Below are 22251 nucleotides of genomic sequence, written 5' to 3'. Positions count from 1 at the left end.
CTCAAAAAAGTTGGGACAAGGCCATGTTTACCACTGTGAGACATCCCCTTTTCTCTTTACAACAGTCTGTAAACGTCTGGGGACTGAGGAGACAAGTTGCTCAAGTTTAGGGATAGGAACGTTAACCCATTCTTGTGTAATGTAGGATTCTAGTTGCTCAACTGTCTTAGGTCTTTTTTGTCGTATCTTCCATTTTATGATGCGCCAAATGTTTTCTATGGGTGAAAGATCTGGACTGCAGGCTGGCCAGTTCAGTACCCGGACCCTTCTTCTACGCAGCCATGATGCTGTAATTGATGCAGTATGTGGTTTGGCATTGTCATGTTGGAAAATGCAAGGTTTTCCCTGAAAGAGACGTCGTCTGGATGGGAGCATATGTTGCTCTAGAACCTGGATATACCTTTCAGCATTGATGGTGTCTTTCCAGATGTGTAAGCTGCCCATGCCACACGCACTAATGCAACCCCATACCATCAGAGATGCAGGCTTCTGAACTGAGCGCTGATAACAACTTGAGTCGTCCTTCTCCTCTTTAGTCCGAATGACACGGCGTCCCTGATTTCCATAAAGAACTTCAAATTTTGATTCGTCTGACCACAGAACAGTTTTCCACTTTGCCACAGTCCATTTTAAATGAGCCTTGGCCCAGAGAAGACGTCTGCGCTTCTGGATCATGTTTAGATACTGCTTCTTCTTTGAACTATAGAGTTTTAGCTGGCAACGGCGGATGTCACGGTGAATTGTGTTCACAGATAATGTTCTCTGGAAATATTCCTGAGCCCATTTTGTGATTTCCAATACAGAAGCATGCCTGTATGTGATGCAGTGCCGTCTAAGGACCCGAAGATCACGGGCACTCAGTATGGTTTTCCGGCCTTGACCCTTACGCACAGAGATTCTTCCAGATTCTCTGAATCTTTTGATGATATTATGCACTGCAGATGATGATATGTTCAAACTCTTTGCAATTTTACACTGTCGAACTCCTTTCTGATATTGCTCCACTATTTGTCGGCGCAGAATTAGGGGGATCAGTGATCCTCTTCCCATCTTTACTTCTGAGAGCTGCTGCCACTCCAAGATGCTCTTTTTATACCCAGTCATGTTAATGACCTATTGCCAATTGACCTAATGAGTTGCAATTTGGTCCTCCAGCTGTTCCTTTTTTGTACCTTTAACTTTTCCAGTCTCTTATTGCCCCTGTCCCAACTTTTTTGAGATGTGTTGCTGTCACGAAATTTCAAATGAGCCAATATTTGGCATAAAATTTCAAAATGTCTCACTTTCGACATTTGATATGTTGTCTATGTTCTATTGTGAATACAATATCAGTTTTTGAGATTTATAAATTATTGCATTCCGTTTTTATTTACAATTTGTACTTTGTCCCAACTTTTTTGGAATCGGGGTTGTATTAATCTAAATGCAGGTAAGCATTTTTTTTTTTTTAATCCAAATGAGAGTCGGAGCTTACCCATCTGTGTTCTCGCTTCTTGAAGGCCGATCTTGTGGCCGATTGTTCTGAAACAATCTGACTTTCAGTTGTTCGTTCAGTTCTCCGTTCATTCGCTTCTTCCACGTAAGGGCGAGATGGCAGCAATATCCAGTTTAGAAATAAGACAGCTGGTCCATTCATTCTTTCCATACTGAGTACTCCGCCATTACTGCTCTGCTTAGGCAATTACTAAAACCCGGGATGGAACGGGACGTCACCGGTTTTGGTGACAACCGCGGGGAGGTCACTGCCCAAGCGATGCGTCACATCCCATTCCGTCCTGGGTTTTACCAACAACCCTCAGCTTACTCCTGTAGAACTGGTGCAACTAAACTTGCTTTCCTTTTCTTGTAGCTTTTTTTTCTTTAATTGTTGATCCTGCACCCTCTTTCAATACAGGTTTATAGCCAACGCTCCTCAACCTCTGGGTGTCATACGAGTCTTCAGTAAAATGTGCAGAGCAGAGGAGAGACCACTTCATAGGCGCCCAATGTGCCCATGAACTACTTGCAAAATGCATCTAAATCTTTGCAGTTTGAACATTCTTGAGCCATGAATGCAACGTAAATCCACCTTCTGTCGTGTTGCTGCACCCGCCAGCAACATATTTACATGGCATGGCGAGAAGTTGGCTCAAAATGGAGGGTCAGCGTTGCAGTCAGCTCTGTGTTTTAGTATAGCGGAAATGGCGATGAGACCGATGGACTTCCTGCTGTGACGTTACGGACGTCATGGTCGTTCATTCAGACCGCTACCTATATAAATCACTTATCATAAAAATTACTGTATTAGATTTATTGTTAATGCTAAAAACTATTCCTATGCCAATCTTGAGGTCTCAAGCGAAAGTGAGGCCATGGCTGTTTGTATATGCTTTCGACAGCTTTATAATTTTACAGGAAATCTGTGATTATGACCCTAAAACAAACTGAGAGGTTTGGCCAAGTAGGGAAATGTGCTTATTCTTATCAATAACCAAAAAAAAAAAAAAAGAGGAAGATGATTACAGGCCCATGCAGGACTGGGGGGTGATTGATTACTATGCATTGTGTCCACGGCACCAGCTGGAGATTCAGCCACATGTTTTGCGATTTCTTGACTATAAAGTGATAATTGTGAAGCATGAACTCCAACAGAAAACAAGAGGCTGTGTTAAAGCTTGAACAACCAAACTCTCTCCCGTTCTCTCAGTGGGAATATTCAGATGAATAGATTTACCCGTCAAGCCATGTGATGTGTCGAAATGACTGCTTTCATGGCATTGCGTGAGCATTTATTGAAGCCTAGTTTAAAATATGTATCGTATATGAACAGCATGTTTTACTCAAAAGGGAGAGACTGATTTTATAGACCATAACCAGGAGACGTATCGGAGATTTACAGATAGTTTAGTTTGTAGAAATACAAGTTGGTTTCAGGAAATCTGCAAGAGATGAACAGAAGTGCATATTTTTATATTTATTTTCCAAAATGATTAGAACCTTTCCAAACATATGGGCCTGCTGTGTAGTTCAATATCTTTTTTTTTTTTTTTTTAATAAGTCCAACGTTCTTGCATTTTTGCTTGCGCTAACCTCTCTGAGCTGTGCGGAGGTTAGTCGTCCGTCAGTCCCGCATGTGAGTCAGCCCTCCTGCTGCCAGTGTGTGGAAAAATAAAATGACTGTGGTATTGCTCAGCTTTGACTCAGTGCTAAAGCCTCGTAAACTTGATAAAACATGAAGTTTCAGTGGAATTGAGTGTGCAGATGGGCAAAAGTACAAAAAAACATAGTTTTACTGCGTTCTTTTCAGAAATGGAGATTGGTAAACCTTGGTGAAATCCTGTCCTGGATGTTTAAGCTTGTTACTGCATCATAACTTAAGATCCAATCATTTCAATGAACACCATGCATCACAGGTTTACCGAAGGAAGAGGGATGGCACATAGGGTTGGGGTCGTTTCGTATGTGCGTATTACAGATTGTAAAAGTTTTCACACTTTCTGTTGTCCAGGAAGAATGTCATTCTAAGAAACAGTGTTTTGTGAGAGATTAATTTCTCCTTGTTCCATTTTCTGCCTCCACCATTATAAATGCTTCTTTCTGGTTGTGAAGCAGTCCGTTAACCAAGGCCAGCTAAACTCCCACTTGCATCCTTTTTTTAAAAATCATCACTGCTGCTGTCTGGCCATGATTTCCAGCCTTGTGTCTGCAGCATGATGCAAAAAGCTAGGTCTGAAAAGATCTTCTCCTTCAGTGGTGGCACTTCTTGCATGCTTGGTGCTGCTTTAGAGCCAGAAACCAGCAACAGCTGTCCATCAGCTCACTGAGCGCTGGATTAACCACCCCTGGCAGCTTTCGTAGAAATATGATGACGCATTATAGATTATTTACCGTGACAGGCCTTTGTAGATCAACATGCCTGGAAACTTCCACTTCCGAGGCAGTCTGTGAAGAGAATTCAAGTTCTAGCCATCGGCAAAATGTGCTCTTAGGATTAGTGAGCAGTGGCTGAGTGTTCAAGGCTGGAAGGGCATTTTTGCTCAGTTGTGTCAGGAATAAAATGGGACTGGGCATACGGTTATCGGGAAATAATCGACGCAGCCTGATGTGAAGCAGAGTTACAGCTACCACCTCAAGTTTGATTCTTTTCTGAAAAAGACATGTCTTGAGAGTTTTGTTCTTTAAAGGGGAACTGAAGGCATTATTTTTTTCATCAAAATTCTATTTATCTCATTTTATTAAATATAGGAATGCATTTTTGATAGCTATTTTGTCACTGCTATAGCAAGTTATGGGTGTTTTGAAATATGCTATGTAATATGTCCATATGTCAAAGCAATGACTGTAAACGAGATTCGTTGAGACCTGTGCGAGACATCGTAGGACAGAAGTAAAACATACAGCGGAAATCAAGCCATGTCCAAAATCACTCACTTGTTCACTACTCCCTATATAGGGAATTACTCTATAGAGGACTATATAGTGAGCTCATTGGTAAAATGAAAAAAAAAAAAAAAAGCTTTCGGACACGAGTCCGTCGCGCTGGTATTTACGTCATTACTGTCGCGCAATTAAAATGTGCCAGATCAGTCGGCTGGTGGGTTTTCAAAATAATAAATACACGCATGTATTTTTGTAATAAATCCATATTATACCGAGCGCATTTCCCACATTAATCAATTAAAGTGCCTGCATCTTTCAGCTCTTTTAAATCAAGGCTGAATACTTTCTTCTTTGCTGCTGCCTTTTATTAAATCAAATTTGAGACTTTTTTAATTTGATTTCTTTCAGTGTGACCGCAATGCATGATGGGATATATTGTTTTGGTTAGTGACCATCGTTATACACCACTTCTCGTGATGCATTGTGGGATACTTTGAGTGCACTATATAGGGTGTAAAATAATCCTTACTAAGGTTTCAGACAGCACTACAAAATGGCGTCCTCTCTATATAGTGCCCTATATAGTGAGTATGAAGTGATTTCAGACACAGGGAAAGTGACCAACATCTGCCAACGTCGTCAAAAGACACCCGCGCCCTCTTTTGAACGCTGATGTAATCAAGCCGGAAGTTTTTTGATAGCAATCAGGAAAGTGTGAAAAAAGTAGGCAGTAATAGTCATTTTAAACTCGTTTTTGTGCAATATTTTGTTTGAAGTTTTCAAAATGGTGGCGCTGACGCTTGACGTTTCGAAGTCTCGCACAAGTCTCGTGAAGATCGCGCGGATAAGCAGCGCCTACCGTGGACCAAACGAACTAAATTCAACATGGCTAAAAACTGAACAGGCCGGTAAGTATAATATTTAATTGCAATTAGTTGCGGATACGAGTCACGATATAAGGTTACTAAAACCGAAAACGTAATTAAACAACACGTTAAGAAACAAAGCAAGTTTAAAAATGACTTCAGTTCCCCTTTCATGCAAAGCCTTTTGTATTTATGAAAGGAGCAGTGAGAAAGAATTGGCCACTTGGCGAATTCATATGCCACATTTCAAACAAATAGGGGGCGGTCTATCGCAAGAAAGTTGGGGTGTCCATCTCCATCATAAGAAACAAGGAAATGCACAGGTCCCCCCCGTTCCCCCCCCCCCCCAAAAAAAAAAAAAAAAACACATCACCACACGTTTATAGAATCATTTACTGAATGTTGTGTGACACTACTTAGCTGATCTGCTACGGAGTTCATACAGTCTAACTTTAGTCATCAGTTCTTAATAAAGCCAATTACGGCCTAACAGCAGGACAAGAATATATAAAATTCAACCAAACTGCTGAAACTCTTGAGAGCCGGCCAAGAGACCACTGCTATATATGATTATGTTCAGACTGCACCCTGAAACGACCCATATCCGATTTTTTTGCCCATATGCGACCTGTATCCGATTTGTTATTGACAATCTGAACGACACGATCCGATTTTTTTCACATGCGACCCAGGCCGCTTGGATATGTGGTCCTAATTCCGATGCATATCCGTTATTTTCACATGCGACTGCAGTCTGACCGGACAGGTCGCATTCATGCGACCTACACGTCATCAATAAGAGACAAACGTCACTATTCTGTGTTGGCTAATCCCGCCTCTTTGGTGGAAAACAACAACAATGGCGCTTTTTTTTTTGTTTACGTATTATGTAGATGTGCTTATTACATGTCAATTTGCGCATGCGGGACACTTTTGGGTCGTTTTCCGTTCATATTGGAGATTGCATACAAGTCTCATATAATTGGTAATGTGAACGGCCTAACAAAAAAATCAGATTTCACAACAAATCGGATATGGGTCGTTTCAGGTTGCAGTCTGAACGTAGTGTATGTCCATCCGGGTGTGTGAGTGGAGGGTCTGTAATCTAGTCTTTGGCTGTTTTTGTGCGTGCTTTGTCCAAATAGTGTTGCTTGGAATTGCAGTACAGTTTCCATGGTAAGGTTCCTTTTGTTGCTCTTCAGAAATGCAACATGCCAGCACAAAAAATGGTAACTGCAAATTTGCGCTTTGGTGCGTGGATTCCAGTTGTTTTGATGAATTGCAGCGATGCATTTGCTTCCGTTTTCCTTAGCTTTGTCTGTAAAACGATTGCTCCGAGGCTACTGTGTATGTAACTGGTGGGGTGGGGCTTGCTTTTTTTTTTTTTTTGCGTGTACAGTGATGTCATGGGCATTCTTAGACTCATGTTGAACTGGACGCTACAGTGACTCATCACCTCTTGAGGTATAAAGTGGTATTACAAGACAAACAGAAGGTCCATCCTGTCTCGGGGCTAGCTGGTTAGCATGCTAACATCAATAGAGATCTCTGCAACACAATACATGGACGTCTTTGACAGCGTCAGAAGTTTCAAAATGATCAACAATGTGAAAAATTTTGAACTAATTCTTGCACGTTGCGCATTTCAAGTCAAGAAGCCTTTATTTGTCACACGTACACTTAAGCACACTGTGAAATTTAACTCTGCATTTAACCCATCTGAAGGAGTGAACACACTAGTGAGCAATGAGCGCACATGCATACCCAGAGCAGCGGGCAGCTATGCTACAGCGCCCAGGGAGCAGTCGGGGGTTAGGTGCCTCGCTCAAGGGCACTTCAGTGCAAGGCCCATGTTAACCTAACCTGCATGTCTTTGGTGGGGGGAAACCGGAGCACCCGGAGGAAACCCACGCAGACACGGGGCGAACATGCAAACTCCACACAGAAAGGCCCCTTTGGTTGCTGGGCTCGAACCCAGAACCTTGTTGCTGTGAGGCGACAGTGCTCACCACTGTGCCACCCTAAAAAGGTCCTGTCGTGTCGCGGCTGTTTCGGTCATGGAGTGTATGTAAAACAAGTTAATTTATGTTCATTATAGTAGCTATAAACATTTGATTTTACCTCATCAGCCTCAATTTCTTCCAATTGACCCGTCATGTTGAGAAATAAAAATAAAAAAAAAAGCCCTCCATCCTGGAGACTTTTCTTTCTTGGAAGTCTTAAGCTTTACTGACCCTTGAGTCTTCATCAAAAATGGTAAATAAACACCATAGTATTTTTTTTTTTTTAAATTGGTTTATATAAGGGCGGCATGGTGATGTAGTGGTTAGCGCTGTCGCCTCACAGCAAGAAGGTCCTGGGTTTGAGCCCCGTGGCCGGCGAGGGCCTTTCTGTGTGGAGTTTGCATGTTCTCCCCGTGTCCGCGTGGGTTTCCTCCGGGTGCTCCGGTTTCCCCCACAGTCCAAAGACATGCAGGTTAGGTTAACTGGTGACTAAATTGACCGTAGGTGTGAATGTGAATGGTTGTCTGTGTCAACCCTGTGATGACCTGGCGACTTGTCCAGGGTGTACCCCGCCTTTCGCCCATTGTCAGCTGGGATAGGCTCCAGCTTGCCTGCGACCCTGTAGAACAGGATAAAGTGGCTAGAGATGATATGATGGTGTAGTGGTTAGCGCTGTTGCCTCACAGCAAGAAGGTCCGGGTTCGAGCCCCGTGGCCGGCGAGGGCCTTTCTGTGCGGCGTTTGCATGTTCTCCCCGTGTCCGCGTGGGTTTCCTCCGGGTGCTCCGGTTTCCCCCACAGTCCAAAGACATGCAGGTTAGGTTAACTGGTGACTCTAAATTGACCGTAGGTGTGAATGTGAGTGTGAATGGTTGTCTGTGTCTATGTGTCAGCCCTGTGATGACCTGGCGACTTGTCCAGGGTGTACCCCGCCTTTCACCCGTAGTCAGCTGGGATAGGCTCCAGCTTGCCTGCGACCTTGTAGAACAGGATAAAGCGGCTACAGATAATGGATGGCTGGATGGTTTATATGGAGTGTCCACTGTACCAGTGCCTAGAATGAGAGCATTGATCTAAATCTGGGATTTGTACTGCAGCTGGAACTACTGTCCAATCAATCCTGTCTGACTGAGCAGAAGGCAGGAGTTTAAGTGGTGTTTTTTAAAAAAAAAAAGTAATTTGTGCTCTGTCCTTACCGTAATTTGATTCTTATGCTGTTGTGACCTTTATTTCCAGTGAGAGTTTTGAAATGTGACGTTTTGGGGTAGTATAGATATTCTGTGAAGGAACTTGTTTGGGGGGAGGTTCCCTTTTTCAGTGGTGCAGTTTATTCTTGGCATCTCAAGAGCATCTAATTCCCAGCTGTGATGCTCCGCGTCCCCCTGGGTCAGTTCAGGGTGCAGTCAGGAAATGGGTTTTATTATCCTTTCTTTTGAAGTCAGATCTACTACATAAATATTACATTTAAAAAATTGTGTGAAGGCGAATGAGAGAATAGATAGTCTTCATCCCTGCCAAGATGTATGAATGACCCCCACCCCAAAATCTTATTTATTTTTGGATGTGTTCTGCTCATTAGCAGTCACTCGGCGCTCAGCGTGTTTAGATAGGATGTGCACGCCTGAAAACACGTGGGTCGATGCCGGCTCTGGAATCCTGAGGATGTCCCCTGCTGTGGGTGCGCACTGTGGGATGGATCAAACGCACCACTTACGAGTATCTGCTTCCCATGCGCCTGCTTTCATCTGCTCAGACTGCAGCCTCTAGTTCCTGTTTTAGCAGCTCTAATCATCCTCAAATGGAGTGCCACAGTGTGTGGGTTTAAAGCCTTGCTGTGCGTAACCCTCGACGCCGTTATCTCAGCCTGCAGCCATATTATGCAGAATAGTAAACTCTCTGAAAGCTTAAGTAGAGCAGGAGGGGGAAAAAAAAAAGAATAGCGGGATGTCCGTCTGTAGCGTGACCTTTTAAATGGTGAAAGGCGCCCACAGAGCCAGGCGCTCGCTCCAAGAACAGAAATTAAATGTGTTTCACTGAACAAGACATACATCTAGTGGCAGATGATGGTAGTCGTTTAGGTTTTGGTCGGGAGCTGAATTCGGACTCTGTGTTGCGCGTGTTAAAGGAATGCTTCAATGCTTTCCACTTCATTTCTGTTCATGGCATCTGATGTGCTTTTTCCCATGTACTTATCGAACTTTCTTGGAGGTAATTGGTGTTACGTGTGCTCAGTTTGTGCAAGCACCATTAGGCAGAAGATGAGGCACTTACTGTGTTTACTTTCAGCCGCACTGAGCATTGGTAATGCATTACTACAAATTGTTCTCGCTGAAAAAGTATTCTAATCCCTAAAAGGATTAATACAAATTTAGAGCGCTTTTTTTTTTCTAATTTAACTTCTGTAAATGTTTGACAAATTGCACTTTGCCTAATTTAACTCTTGCCTCTTGAGTCTGACTGGACTGTCCCTTGTTTGTTGGACTATGCTTGCAAAAATTGAATGCCACCGAATAATAATGAACGGTCATGCTCGTTGACTGGACTGGACGGTCCAGAGTCTGCTAGTTTAGCATGAGTGCAGGGTTTTGTTTTTTTATTTTTTTTCTTTCAAATTTGGTTATCTGCCAATTCCCACCCCAAAGCCAGCGCTCTCCTGTCATGTAACGGCAATCAACCATGGAGGGTGAAGGCTGACATTTTGCTTCCTCTGAGACACGTGAAGTCAGCCAAGTGCACATATTCGAGCTGCTGCTCATGCTGCATCACAGGGCAGTGTAACACAATCTGCCCTCTTTCGTTCGCAAGAGCTTAGACACCCTCATGCTTGGTGCTCTGTGATTGACAGGGGAGGGTGAGTATGACATTCCTCCCATCCAAACAGCGCACACAGTTTTGCTCCTTTTGGATTTGCATCATCAGGATTCAAAGTAGGGATCTCCCAGCAATAGGGAACAACCTTCTTGTGTTGCCACTCAGGAGCTGTGCTTTTGCATTTTCATCATGATAAATATCCCATGAATCCTGCAAAATGGATACAAAGTTGGTGCAAGCTGTTAAGAAAGGGATGAGACAAAAAAAAACACTTGAGGAAAAGCTATTAGGGGAGTGGAAAGAGTTGAACTGCTTCATTTTTTTCCTTCCTCTTTCTAATTTTACCCGTTTAAAATAATGGGAAAGGAAGTTCGCGGTTTCTTGGAAATTGGCTCATTTATACAGGAATGTGGAAAAAAAAAAAGTCTTAGGCACATGTAAAGAAATGCTGTCGACCAAAAATACTTAAAAAAAAAAAAAAAATAATGAAATGTTTCAACATTAAAAAAAAATACTATAAACAGTACACAGTAAGCCATAATAAATGAAAGTCAGTATTTGGTGTGAGATGACCCTTTGCTTTAAAAAAAAAAAAACAGCGAGTGCAGTTTGATGAGGAAATGAGCTGTAGGTTTTACTGAGCATCTTGCAGAACCAGCCACAGTTCTTCTGGCCACTTTCACACTTGATTCTTAATTTTGCACCCAAACCCAGCAGCTTTCATTATGTTTTCTTTTTTTAATCTGAAATGTTCTGTCTTGTGTAATATGCTGCTCAGATACAAGCTTTTTTTTCCCCTTTCTGTAGCATTTAATTTTGTGCTGGAAAATGAACATTTGGACTCAAATGTTTTTGTACTGACTTCATAATGTAGAAGTCATAAAATGGAAATGGATTAGCCTAGTAAACTAGACCCACCCGCCTAGCGGCCAAAAATATTTTTGCCTAGCGAGTGGGTCTAGCCTCGCACCATATAACCAAAAACACCCCGGGCATCAAATCGTGCCCGCCAATCACAACGCAAGGTTTTTGTTTGGATTCTTTGGGCGGGCTTTTGCAGGAGTGACGACAAAGCTGCGCGACGCTGGAGAAAGCACAACAGGAAAGATGGCTACGGCTAGTGAACAGCGCGCGTTTGACTCCGCTTTGGAATCAGTTTTAGAAGAATTAGACTTGGAGTTTTCGTTGAAACATGAGCAGGAAGAGGCTCTCCGCTCATTCCTTTTCAAGAAGGACGTTTTCGCTGTTTTGCCGACCGGCTATGGCAAAAGTCTGATCTACCAGCTGGCTCCGCTCGTAGCCAAAAGGATGGGGCTAGTTTGTGCAGTACGAAGAATTAATAAACAGCTTTGAAACATTACTTTTTGATTGTTTCTTATTTTCCCGTTATTTTAAATTTAAGGGAAATTATTTCACCAAACACCACTAAATAAAAACTCTCAAAAACAGTTTAAGCAAACCCTTGAAAAACACTTGAAAAAAAGTGTGTTAAGTATGTGGTACAGACTCCAAACTTGTGGTCATTATCTCCAAACTTCTTAATATCTAGAATCTGTTTATTAATCAATACGCATTTTGAAAAATTAATTATTTCAAGGCCTCCCCCACTGCTTTCTGTTGCTCTGACTATGTCACAGTCACTGTTGCGCTGATTGGTCAGAGCGTTGGCCTATACACACACAGTTTGAAAGACAGCGGTTTGTTCCTCCCACACCCGTCGGAAATGTCTACGGATCGAGGCCAGACTAAATATTCACATTTAGTCTGGCTTGCCAGGCTAGAAATGGATAGTTTGTATGGAAAAAAAAATATGGTACCTAAGACTTTTGCACAGTACTGTATGCTAGAAATAATTTGCATTATATTATCGATTAGAGTGAACAGTGCTGTAGTGTTTTAAAGGAGAACTGAAGTCATTTTTAAACTTGCTTTATTTCTTAATTAACGTGTTATTCAATTACGTTTTCAGTTTTAGTAACCTTATATCGTGACTCGTATTAGCAACTAATTGCAATTAAATATTATACTTATCGGCCTGTTCGGTTTTTAGCCGTGTTGAATTTGGTGCGTTTGGTCCACGGCAGGCGTCGCTTATCCGCGCGATCTTCACAAGACTTGTGTGAGACTTCGAAACGCGACGTATCAGCCAGGTGTCGGTGCCGCCATTTTGAAAACTGTTTCCCAAACGAAGTATTGCACAAAAACAAGTTTAAATGACGATTACTGCCTACTTTTTTTTTCAAATTTTCCTGATTGCTATCAAAACAAACAAAACTCCCAGCTTGATTACGTCAGTGTGTCTTTTGACAACGTTGGCAGATGTTGGTCACTTTGATTTCTGCTGTACGTTTTACTTCCGTCCTACGATGTCTCGCACAGGTCTCAACGAATCTCGTTTACGGTCATCGCTTTGACATATGGACTGATGTATTAGAGCATATTTCACACACTCATAACTTGCTATAGCAGCGGCAAAATAGCGATCAAAAATGCATTCCTACATTTAATAAAATGAGAAATAGAATTTTGATGATAATTTGACTTCAGTTCACCTTGTAATATCCTGTGTGATTTTTGTAGTATAATTTATCTTTGAACTAATCCATTCGCACCTCCATGTGGACAGGAAGAACGTGGGCAGCCGGAAGAGGAAGCTTCCTTCATCCAACTACAGTGCTCTGGCCAGTAAGCGGGAGGTGATGGAGAGCGAGCTGAGTCCAGTGGGTACGCCAGTGGCCGAGTCCGGGGACGTAATGGGCGGTGCCATCGACAGCCACACCTTTGAAAGCCTGAGCGAAGATGACACGTCCCTCTCACACCTCAAGTCTTCTATAACCAGTTACTTTGGCGCAGCAGGGCGCCTCACATGTGGCGAAAAGTATCAGGTTCTGGCACGCAGGGTCACGCCAGAGGGCAAGGTGCAGTACCTGGTGGAATGGGAGGGCACCACGCCTTACTAAGGGTCACTTATTTGAGGGCATGAGAATGGAGATGAGGTTCAAGATGGGGTTCTTCACTTCCAGGCTTGGGGACTCACATAATACGGTCATTCAGATCATAGTTAGTGAGGTCATGGATGATGCGTTTGGAGTACTGTGATCTGCCAGGGTTGGGATTGAAGAACACTCGAGCAAACAGTTATAGAATGTCACATTTGCTTAAAGTAGTTTATCTTTTTTTTTTTTTCTTCTTCTTCTTTCTACTTTTTACATTACACAGACATCTAAACGATCAAGATCCAGAATTCTAGTTTTCTAGTGCAATTATAGTTTTCTAAAGGATCTTAGAAATGTATATGGGAACACATACAGGTTGTGCACTTACCCCATGTTGGGTAATGAAGTGTGTGACAAAAAAAATAGAACACAGTGTCTTGTTGACAGGGCACTATAAACAGCACAAAACCCACTTGTCTGATTCAGCCCATTAACATTGTACTCAATAACGTGTTTTTTTTTTTTTTTTCTTCTTTCAGTTGTTGCACTTGTAGACTGGTTTACTTTCCATTTAAGGTCAGTGAGATATAACGATGTAATATAATGCCATGACCAAAATGTTGACCCTCAAGGGTGTTAAACCATCATCAGTCCAAATAGCGGGCAACATGATGGCAGTTTGCCTTCTCATGGATGACGGCGTTAACATTTTTAACCCCACCCACGTGCAACAATCATTTCTATCAACTGGTTTGATGCAGAATGAACTGTGGGGGGGGGGGACATGGTGCGTGCTCGTTCTGTACGTGAAATTAACTTGGAGTTCCAGTCAAAAGTTTGTACACCCCTACTCATTCATCGGTTTTTCTGCATTGTAGAATGATACTGAAGATATCAAAACTGTGGAATGGCATCTGGAACATGTATGGAATTATGTGGGAAACAAAAAAAAAAGTTTCATATTTTAGATTCTTCAACGTAGCCAGCGTTTACCTTGATGCTTTGGACACACTTGGTATTATCTTAACCAGCTTCAGGAGTTCGTCACCTGGAATGCTTTTCAGTTAACGGGTGCCTCGTCAAAAGTTAGTGGACGCGTTTCTTGTCTTAATGTCTGAGATCAAACAGTAAATAGTTCAATATAATGATTTTATTAATATCAATTGCAAACCATGTGTTTGAAAAATAGATATTTACAAATATACAATTAAAAATCATTGTTACTCTATAAAAATATAATAATCAAAATATCACGTCCTATAAATCATTATCCCATATCTTAACACAGCTAGGTACAAAGCTACTTTGAAATCGCTTAGTCCTGCACTTGAACGTCTGATAGTTGCGTGGGTTCCGGAGATGGTATGAATTTTTTTTTTTTTTTTTTTTTTTTTGTATCCGATAACAGATCCCTCAGTTTGTTAGATCCTTGAAGAGTGACTTCTTTATAGAGTCTCTGGCATTGAGCCAGTCTTCGTTGGCTGAGGGTGGATAACATGTAGTATGGCAGAGAGCATCACTGTAAGATAAGCTTGGTAGAGCGATCTTTAGTGCTCGACGTTGAATGGATTCTAGTTCTTCAGCAAGAAATTGTGGCAGAGCAAAGTGCCAAACCTGGCAGGCGTACTCAAGAACAGGACGAATGAATGCACAGTAGACGGTTACCAGATCTTTTGGTGGGGCGCCAGAGCGTTTCAGGATACGCAAAGCATACAGCAGTTTGCTGGCTTTAGTGCATGTCATTGATATGGGAATTCCAAGTAAGGTTGGAAGAGATGGTTACACCAAGAAGCTTGAAGTGATCAACTTCAATCTCAGTTTCAGCCAAGGAAAAGTGTTTGTTTATATATATATATATATATATATATATATATATATATATATATATAAAAATAATGTAATATTGACTGGCGTTATATTCCATTCAGCTAGCATAATGTTGAATGAATTGTTAGCTGAATGGAATATATCTGATATACCACTCAACGCCAGCTATTATTATAATACATACACACTCTTCAAATCTGCATTCTCAAAGGCCAGCGCTTGCTTACCCGCGAGTCGGCGCCATCAGCACAGCAGTGAAGTCACCTTCCAGCCGGTGTAGCGTTCATCAGTGGTGTTAGCGATTGCTAATAAAGCATCCAAGCCAGTGCTATCGAGAGCAAGTAGCACAGGCTAACGACCAAGATGATTTCTGTCTCCAGACTCCTCTTCTACACTGCACGCTCATTACAGTATTTTTCACTCGGACTTGAGTATTCATTTCCCTCTGTAATTTACTTAGTTCTTTAAAATCAACAGAGCGACTTGCTGCTAATCCCTTGCAAAATCCTGTTGCTTTTTTGGTGCGTTTGGCTGAGCTGTGTAATAGTTTGCCACGGCTTATGAAGAATATGTAATGAAGTTTTGGTAGCCTTTTGGGTGTTCGACGCGTCTTTCTCTTTCCTGGCGAACACAGAAATGGTTGTGTATGCGCAGCAGAAAAGTTTCTCACTGGATATTCTCACTCCGGCGTGTGACATGTCTTGACAACGTGCAATATTGCACGCTTATTCTCCATTGAGTAGAGTGGTGTAGTACATGTAGGATAAGCGATATGCTAACAATATTGCATGCTGTCAAACCAAATGAATGAAACCTGTTAGAAAGGAGTAGAATATATGTTTTTATTCCATTTGAAAGTGTCCTGTATGTATAATAATAAATAGCTCTATTCTGCAACTGTAGTAATGCATATGTCCTGAACCGTTCAACTAAGTAACGAGAAATTACCATTATTTTAAGACATGAAGGTTTTTTTTTTTTTTTTATATTAATAAAAATAAAGAAAAAATATTGAATTAGGCGTGTCCAAACTTTTGACTGGTGGTATAAGGATGTGGTCGATTCTGAACAGGACTCTGGCCCACTCCCTCTGATGGCTCCACCCTTCACTTGAAACACTCTGAAAGATCCAGATTTAGGGCTCAAAAGTGCCATTGGTTGTTCATTTCATGAAAAAAATGTTTCGAAGAACGCTTTGCCACTTCATCACTTCAGCTTGGAACGAACACATAAATGGCTCCCGTGAAAGGTAGTGCCATCTCTTCAGCATGGAGCACAGCCCACTCAGTCGCCATGCGCACACCCTACATGAAAACCGAACGTGTTTACAAGAAGCATGGGTGCGCGCGCACACACTTCTACCATCTGTCAGTAGATTTTCATCCACTGCACAAATCTGAATAATTCGGAAGCAGCCATGTAGAGTGCTGTGAAAAGGCCAGAGATCACCCTTTTGTTTTTGAGTACTGAACTTTCCTTTCAATACATGGTTAAGAATTGTGTTGGCAAGCAATAATGACGGGAGAATGTACAGTGCATTTAATTCCATTTTCAGCCATGCGGCACTTATTTCAGCAAGTCAATATTAATTTACAAAACTTTTTTTTTTTTTTTTTTTATAGATTTCATACTGGTTTTACTTTTGAAGAGCTGGGTGGGTTTCTGTGAAGTGAAGTGCATTTTCCCATCATTATTGTTCATGAATCAGACTTCAATCACGAATCTAATGAGCATCTCTTCTATTTAAAGCTGGCTAGAAATCTTCAGCTACAATGACGGACTAAATGTCTGATCAAGCCGAGCGTGTGAACAGAAAACGCGCTAAATTAACACTGTGACCTCGAAAGAATAAACTTGCCTGTTAACGCCCTTAAAGTGTAGTCCGTGTACATATCCGTTTGCAGTAGAAATCTTTACCCGTTAGTACGCCTATATATTCATTTACATGTTGCAAACTTGAAAAGTGTATCCTGGTATGTCTCATCCCTTCCAAAGACTTTCTTCCTTATAGATAGCTTCAATATAAATGTGTATCCGAGCCCTAATCTTTTAATATGTCCAAGTTTCACTTGACCGGAAATGTTAAACTAGTTTAAAATCAAGTGTATATTATGTGCCGAGTTTATTTGACATTTATTAGGTTTTTTTTTTTTTTTTAAATAAACAGTGTTAAAAGAAATGTACTTTATTATTTACCTGTATATAATTGGACAAATGTTTAGCCCCCTTTATTGTATTGCACTATTAACCCATTTTCTCAGCTATGCAACTGTTATTGCTTAACTGATTTGTCATATATTTTATAATTGAAGAAATCAGAAGAGGGGAGAAAAACTTTTATACAAAGCACTTACTTTGTGCATCTTATTGATTTCTTTTTTTATATATAAAACGTTTTATGGCAATATTTCCCCAAGTGCAAACATTTTTATGCAAATTTACACACATTCAGTGACAGTTCAAGAATAATACAAATCATAATCCAGAACTTTAACATCGTAGCTCATCACATTTGAACTAATGCTTGATAGTTCAGCTGCTGATTCTGAAGGGTTTTTTTTTTTTTTGGTCCCATTCTTTCCCTGCTTTCATCTTGTTAGTCACACCTTTTCTTTATATTGTGTTAAAGTTCCAGTAAAGAGCTGCTGTGGCTATGTAGCTGCCAAACCCATCCACAAAAGCTCTGTTTAAAGCTGTATTTCATGCTGCCTGTTTGGGAATTGGTCTGCTTTCCATTCAGAGTGAACTGTGAATAGCATCAGCCCACAAGCTTCCCAGATCTGATCTACTTCCACAAACATCATGACGTGGCTGTAAGTAAAGCTAGTGAGAGAACAGTTCAGTGTTTCCTATAAATAAGTGTTGTGATGTAACATGCTTTAAGCTCTGCATAAGGATACTTTCTGCTTATATTCATCTTATGTTAGATATTTAACATAGGTTTTGCAATATGTAATTATCAGTGTGTCACTCATGAACCGTTCACTCCAGTTTTAAACAATAAAAAGCATTTTGTCAGAATGTGGTGCTTTGATTTTGATTATTTTTTTTACCCCTTTATTATTTTCCCCTTTCCGTTATTTCCTGTCTTTTTCCTCATAGTACCTTTCTGCACTTTTCTTTTTCTATCTAATCTGATGTGAATCACTGACCCCCCCCCAAGATTTACCAAATTAATGTGATAAATTTAGTGAACACTAGATGGCGCCAAGTGTCATTGGCAGTCGTAAAGATCTAATCTGTAGCATTCCAAAAACAAAAAAAATCAGGTGTGTGCGCGCACACGTGTTTCTCACTATCCTTGTGAGGACCTTCCATTGACACAATTATTAATGCTGTGCCTGCACCAAACCTTAACCTCAGTAACGAAACGGAAACTTTATTTAAATAAAAATAAAAAAAACACAACAGCAATGTCCTTGTGAGGACCATCCAAATGTCTCCGCAAGGTCAAAATTGTCAGATTTGACCATCCCTTGTGGGGGTGTTTGGTCCTCAGAAGTATATAAACAAGCACACACCGTCTGTCTTCTATACTATACACAAGAAATGTAACTTGGAATCCTGTCATCAATAGGTAGCGACCACCGACTTTGTCTCTATACCCTTAATCCAATTTGGATCAGCTTCATGGGCTGTATCCCAAAATGTCCCTTACTCATAATCCAAGTCTGTCATAGACTGCCTCAAATTGGTTTTGGTGTCAGAAGCTGTATCCTTCCTAAATTGCTCCATACGTCTAATCCAAGTCTTCAGTGCTGGAGGCTGAATCTCAAATTACTTCTCCATACTCCTAATCAAACTTCATGAGCTGTATCCCAAGTTTCTGGTATGGTTTGAGTCCCGATGTTGTATGTTGAATTTATATTTGTTTACCTAAACCTGCATACAGATGAAGAAAAAGTAAAAAAAAAAAAAAAAAAAAGCCTTTGTGTTTGGATGATTTCTGGTCTGGGCTGTATCCCGACTTGCTTCATCCTCCTAATCCGAATCTGAACCTTTGATTCGAGTCCTCAACTCTATTTAGAACTATTGACTTTCTAAGGATGGATCAGTAGCTCTATAAAATCAGTGGTTCTATACAGAATTGAGCAAGTGTCTCGGTTTCAACGGACGACCGAAATGAGGAAACGGAAAGCCGAAGCTACTCTTCTTCTGTAATCCATTAATCTAATTTAAGGTGTCGAATGGGATTGGGGCGCTGTAAGTGCTGTGCGCTTTTGAGTCTGTCCGTCTTTCTCCTGACGGCCAGAAAAATCTGTATTTCACAAGTTTTTATGGCTGCAGGCGAGGTGTCAGTTTGATTTGGCATGGAGAGGGATCACTCCTGCTGTTCTGCCACTGACTCTGTCGGCTCAGGCTTACTCAGGCAGTACAATAACCAAAGTTCTTTGTGTATTTAAAAAAAAAAAAGTGTCAACAAGATGAAGTAGAAACCAACGCACCACAGTGGCTAGCTGTCACTGCCAGGGCTGGATGAAAGTTGATTGGTAGGTCTGAACTCAACCTTTTTTAAACCTGACAATTCAAAAGGGGAAGGTTTTTTTTTTTTTTTAATATAATATAAACAGCTTGAATCATGTTCTGAAGTGAATCAACCCTGGCTCTGTATAATGCTATGGAATATCTGCTTGGGCTTTGCCTGTAATGATCAGTATATTTGTCTTTATTCTATCCACATTCACTGGATATGAGCAATTGTGCGCTCTGATTGGTTACTCGACTACTAGTATATCAGCTCTTATACCGTGAGTAGCGAAAAACAAAATGGAGTGTTTTGCTGAGCCAACTCTACTTGAAAATTCTGAAGCTTAATTTTTTCTATAAAATGTGTGTTCATTGATCGACTGTTGATGTAAATCTTGTCAAATTTTACTACACGTGTCCGCTAAGCGGAAATGATTTTGTTGGTTTTGTATGAAGTTTTTATTTAGTGAATTTGCGAAAAATAAAAATGTTCAGTTTCTCAAAATCCAGTGAATGTGGATAGAATAAAACAATTATTCCACTCACTGATTGTACATGGATTTGCGTGATCAGCTCATGTACGACTTGATTTCATGGAATAATTGTTAAATATACGGTGTAAAGCTGATTTTGATACAGCCCCTAGTACTTATAAACGTGAAGTTTTGAATAGCTACAGGTGGTTTCACTAGCTCAACCCAAGTTTTCTCGTAGTCGAGTTTGAACGTCAATGACTATCAGTGTTGGCGAATAGGAATGTGGTTTCTTTCATAAGTCCGTTTTTAATAGAATGGCAATAACTTGGCTGTTGTCAAAATAATGTACGTCTTCCAGTAACTATTTTTTCAGTCACCAAGCAGTTTTTCACATCACCATTTCGACATGAATCCTACAAACCTGTTGTATCTGTTAGGGACTAAGTTCCATACTTCTAATGAGTCTGGAGAATACCAAGATCACACTTCAGCTGCAAATGAGTCTTTCTTTGAGTGATGAAAATGAGACTATTGACTATATTTACATGACCATAAGTGCCATTATTATTCTGCTTTGCAGATATGACCGGCTCATCAGTGCACTAGGTATCTTGTGGGAAGCCGCTGATGGAGCCAGTTAACTGGAAGGTGAAACTTTGCCTACTGATTAAGTGTGAGCTGGTGCCATTTGACAAAGCAGAGGTTGGCGCTTCCATGATTTGTAATCAACTCTGTTTAGGAACATTGTAATATGATGATCTCATGAGGAGGAGCACGGAGGTGACTGACGGGGAGCATGATCATTATGCATTGTTTGGTATGAGGTCCCGCCCCCCCCAAAATTCATTTATCTTCAGTAAGAGCTTTATTGGCGGCATGGTGGTGCAAGTGGTTAGCACTATCGTCTCTCAGCAAGAAGGTTTTGGGTTCAAACCCAGTGGCTGACAGTGGCCTTTCTGTGTGGAATTTACTGTACATGTTCTCTGTGTGGGTTTCTTCCCAGTGCCCCAGTTTCTCCCACAGCCCAAAGAGGGCTAATTGGTGGCTCTAAACTGACCGTAGGTGTGAGTGTGAATGGCTGAGATGAGAGAACCTCGATCATAATCCAATAGAAGGCAACAGGAAACCACTACTGTAATGTTCCCTAGACGTCAGAGCGGCCACGTCACTGTAGTGATGTGCCAAGATGGATGGAAGCGCTTTATTATGGTCAGGATTACTTTGCTTCTGGAGACTATCCTAGGAATACTCAGGGCGGGGTGGCAATATCACCTACCATCATTGACGCTCCAGTGTTTTTGGAGGACTACTGTAGTGTGTTTTTGAAGAGCATGATGGAACTCTGGAACACCTTGACTGACTATGGGAAACTGTCGACCCATGAGCCCGTAAATTCTGAGCAATGCAGTTTTTGGAAACTGCAATGAAAGACCAGAATAACTCTGAATTATTTAGCCTGTCAAGAAGGGGGTAGAAATTGACACAAACTCTGTCCCAAGACCCTGGTGGAACCCTTACTTGACATGATTAGTATGAAGTATTAAAGAAGAAATGGCACATGCAACTTATTGCTTAGAAGTAGAACCAGATATGTTAGAACCTTAAACACTGGTCAGCCCCTGTAGTGTGTACAGAACATGTGAACATACTTTTGTACACTCGGGGGCAGCAGATCTCAAGATACCAGCTCAGCAAACCTAATCTTCTCCATGAGAAATTGAATAAATGGCTAGTTTCTGTGCCATATCTGATCTGACCACTTGACCTGTCCACAGATCAGTTGGTTACCGTTGGGAGAGTGACGAGCCAAGTCGTGTGCCATGTGGCTCCTGAGACGCGACATCAGCGCTCCAGAGCAACGACAGCTCTATAAGGATAAGAGCACCCAGACCCCACATGGAAGTGAGTGCGTGAATCAAACACTGAATATGCGTAGTACTACTTGTCTTGTAATCCAGAGATTTAGACTTAATCGATACATACCTCAACCATGTAGGAAGCCATGGCCTAATGGTTAGAGAAGTAGCTTTGGGACCAAAAGGTCACTGATTTGATTTCTTGGACCATCAGGAATGGCTGAAGTGCCCTCAAGCAAGGCACCTAACCCTCAACTGTTCCCCAGGATACTTTGGCTATGTTGTACGATAAGAGCGTCTGCTAAATGCCTGTATTGTAATGTGTAACTAGGGCTTACAAATCCTAAATCTACTGGGCATCCCATTTCACAAGCGGAAATACCAATATAATGTAGTGTAATAAAATATGGCGAGCCAGTTACCAGGTCCTTTTATAAATGAATGTCTGATGTAGTGGGAGGCTAATGGTTAGAGAAGCAGTCTTGGGCCCAAAGGGTCGCTGGTTTGGTTCCCAGGACCAGCAGGAAAAATGTGTTGGGAGTTGAGTAAATGACCAGCACTTTCCCCTCCCTCTGAATCATGGCTGAAGTGCCCTTGAGCAAGGCACCGAACCCCCAACTGCTCCCCGGGTGCCGTAGCAGACGTAGCTGCT

The 22251-nt window shown here is 41.4% G+C and overlaps 1 protein-coding gene across 2 annotated transcripts in view; it reads left to right on the top strand.

The window, feature by feature from the left end:
* phf19 (PHD finger protein 19) overlaps positions 1-14895 on the top strand; it is a 127540-nt gene extending 112645 nt beyond the window's left edge. For both annotated transcript variants that reach the window (XM_060932351.1, XM_060932352.1), the window contains one exon: positions 12664-14895. In XM_060932351.1, the coding sequence (XP_060788334.1) occupies positions 12664-12997 (334 nt within the window). In that variant the 3' untranslated portion in view covers positions 12998-14895. The remainder of the gene's footprint in view (positions 1-12663) is intronic.
* Positions 14896-22251: the final 7356 nt, after the last annotated feature.

This window comes from Neoarius graeffei, chromosome 10 (assembly GCF_027579695.1).
Source record: "Neoarius graeffei isolate fNeoGra1 chromosome 10, fNeoGra1.pri, whole genome shotgun sequence".
NCBI lineage: Eukaryota > Metazoa > Chordata > Actinopteri > Siluriformes > Ariidae > Neoarius > Neoarius graeffei.
This window is presented reverse-complemented; position numbering and strand designations above follow the sequence as displayed.